We start from the raw sequence: 2,834 nt of genomic DNA, 5'->3' as shown, positions 1-2,834 counted from the left end.
AGGCTCGTAGTCATGTGTATGTGGGTAGAGATGTTCGGCCATGTCGGCCCATGTTTTGTATATCTTTTGTTAGCCACGTCGGCCTTGTACTTATGATGTGGCACAGATGCCTATGATATGTTAAATGATGATGGTCGTCTAATGGGATCAATATGATTAACGATAAGAAAAGCACGAATTGACTTATGATTCACCTAGATGTTATGTTATGTACGATAAGGGGGTGCTCGGGTGGGGTAGCACCGGGTGCTCGTCGCGGCCCCCTAGCCGGGTCGTGACATGTAATTAGGAACATTAAGTACAACAAATTACACACACAAGAATGAAATATGTTGTGTCATAAATATATTATTCCTCTAAAAAAAATAGTAATTATTTTTTTCATAAAAAAGATGCTAGCTTCTCCAACAAAAAAGAATCCCATGCAAAAAGCATGTACGCATAGCTAGGGGGTTGAGAAGTTAGGTAAATCAAAGTGGGAATGAATGTTGTTTGCTCTATTTTCCACCAAGACCAACGTAGTAAGGTGCACTGGTGCCAGGCAACCATTCATTAGCATTAAGAAAAGTACCAACAGTGTATTTAGTTGCTTCCTGTGGGCTAAGGACCTTGTAATTCTTGAAGACTTTGTTCCTTGCGTTAGTCGCAGCACCAGGTCCTCTGTTGCCATACTCATACATAAAACATGTTTCGTGGAATTTGGCATTATCCCATATCATAAATCCCTCGGGCCTAATGAGGTCACCGATCTCATTTTCCAGGAAAACATTGGTCGAGAATTTCTTCCACGGTCGTGCTAAGTAATTTTCCAGTTTCAACCTATCCGGGTAGTATTCTTTGTCTGCAACGATCTTGCAGTTTTGGATTACCACCCCACTGATTTTGTCCGCTAATTCCTTCCCATCAGCTGTGACGCAGTTCTTCGACTTAGGCCTTCTTAGAATGATCTCACTGTTCTGGATCACACATGACCCACTCCCGAATATAAAATCTATGGTACCTGAGATCACGCAGTTGCGGTAGAATTGCCTGCCTGTTTGGTAGTACAACGTGTCTTGGAACGCCTCCATGCTGCAGTCGAATACTGCCGCCATATCTCCGGAGATCCTAAGTGCCACCGCTTGTTCCCCTGCTGGACCAGCAGTGTTACGGAATGTAATTCCCTTCGCTAGGAATCCATCGCTGTTAACACCTGCAAACATTGTGATTTGAATAATTAATATTTACTAATTTAGTAGTACACCCTGGCTAACCAACAAATAATGTACGTATGTATGTAACGAATACTTACCGACTGTAGCACAGCCCGTGGTGCTGAGTTTCATTAGTTTAACATTTTTGTCACAAGTGATGATAGATTTCCCTGCGCCGTCACCATACATGAACACGTTTGGTTGATTTTTGTCGATAAGTACCTGTTCCTCGTAAACCCCAGCCTTGATGTAGATAATGTATCTGCCTTGATGATTTGGTGGGTAAGCTCTGATAGCATCCTGAACGGTCTTAAATTTGCCGCTTCCATCCTTGGCAACCACTGCGTGAGGAGTTATTGGGCCAGAACCGATAGGAGGAAGTGGAGCCCCCCCTCCTGGAGCAGCACCACCTTTTCCTTTCTTTTTCGAGGGTTTTCCCAAAAGCTTACGATCAGCAGCGGGGAACCATGTTGGGTAACCGTCCTGATCGATCTTGTTTAACTCGAGGAGACGGCGGTGAGGAGAGCTGTTGGTGCTATCGAGGAGCCCTTCGGGGATTTGAATGTTGAAGGATTTCAAAACCTCCGACATCTTTGCTATGATGTTGATCGCGTTGTTGGTGAGCTGAGTAGCGTTCGTCAAGCCTTTTTCCATAACGGATTTGTACTCGGGAGTCGTTAGTTGATCAAGGCATATGGATTGGTAGGAGTAGACAGTGCCAATCCAATTCAACAGATCATATGTATACTCATGGAGTGACTCAATGTCCGTCTCACCGACCAATGCGAGCGAGTCCTCGAGCTCTTCGATGGCGAATTGCAAGAACTGCTTGCAATCATCCACCGCCATGTGATTGTAAGGGTCCGTTTCATTGTTAACAGAAGTTTTTTTAGCCTCCTCCATACCCTTTTTCACTTCTTCCACAGTGTTTTGGAAGGCAGCCATTAGGTAGTCCTTTATTGTAGCGGACTCATTTTTGGCTACTCCTTCGAGTGACTTGGCACATGCGTCTTTGAAATCAGCGGCCTGACAGAACTCGTGCACTTTTTTCATTTGGACTTTGGTGTTTTTATCTTCTTTGTGATCCCCATTTTGATGGACAACGACCACCACTCCAATTATCACACCAACTAAAAGAATTAATGATACTAAAGAAACCACTATTTTCCCCACCATCTTTTCGATCTTTTCTTACTCTCTTTTCATAAGTCTCTCTCTTTTTTTTGTTTTTCGTTTTGATAATATTCTTTCCCTCCTTCCTATAGAATACAACGTAGAAGGAAAAAAGGAAAGATGGTAGTGGTCACAACGAGGAAACTCCTCTCGTTGGTGTTTATTGTGTTATTGAAAATCGAAGAGAAGATGGATGATTGAATTGTGATGTTGTGAGGTGCTTTTTATAGGGCTAAGGAGAGAAAGTTCTAACCTACATTTGCATGGCAACACTAGCATGTAGCAGAGTTGTTTGAGGTATTCTACGGAGATAACCTCTAAAATCATGGAATGACCAATAACTCAATGCCCATATATGAGTGGCTTTGAATGTGACTAAAAGTGAAGAAATGTTTGGTGAGAGATTTCAATGTTACACCCCTAAATAGTAACAACTTAATAGTGCATCTGCATTAACGTAAGCTTATA

General features: G+C 42.7%; 1 protein-coding gene across 1 annotated transcript; it reads right to left on the bottom strand.

The window, feature by feature from the left end:
* Positions 1–308: 308 nt before the first annotated feature.
* On the bottom strand, positions 309–2,559 carry LOC132644893 (pectinesterase-like). The gene is made up of 2 exons (XM_060361557.1): positions 1,292–2,559; positions 309–1,192 (listed from the first exon to the last, which is right to left on the bottom strand). Exons 1-2 carry the CDS (start codon positions 2,367–2,369, stop codon positions 498–500), a joined length of 1,773 nt encoding a protein of 590 aa, XP_060217540.1. The 5' UTR covers positions 2,370–2,559; the 3' UTR covers positions 309–497.
* Positions 2,560–2,834: the final 275 nt, after the last annotated feature.

This window comes from Lycium barbarum, chromosome 6 (genome assembly GCF_019175385.1).
Source record: "Lycium barbarum isolate Lr01 chromosome 6, ASM1917538v2, whole genome shotgun sequence".
NCBI classification, from domain to species: Eukaryota; Viridiplantae; Streptophyta; class Magnoliopsida; order Solanales; family Solanaceae; genus Lycium; species Lycium barbarum.
The sequence above is the reverse complement of the archived record's forward strand: the minus strand, read 5'-3'. Positions and strand labels throughout refer to the sequence as shown.

Excerpts from the sequence above, each read along its gene's own strand:
- LOC132644893 (XM_060361557.1), bottom strand. The coding sequence starts at position 2,369 with ATGGTGGGGAAAATAGTGGTTTCTTTAGTATCATTAATTCTTTTAGTT. Across the intron at positions 1,193-1,291 it reads CACGGGCTGTGCTACAGTCG|GTGTTAACAGCGATGGATTC; the intron begins GTAAGTATTCGT and ends CAATGTTTGCAG.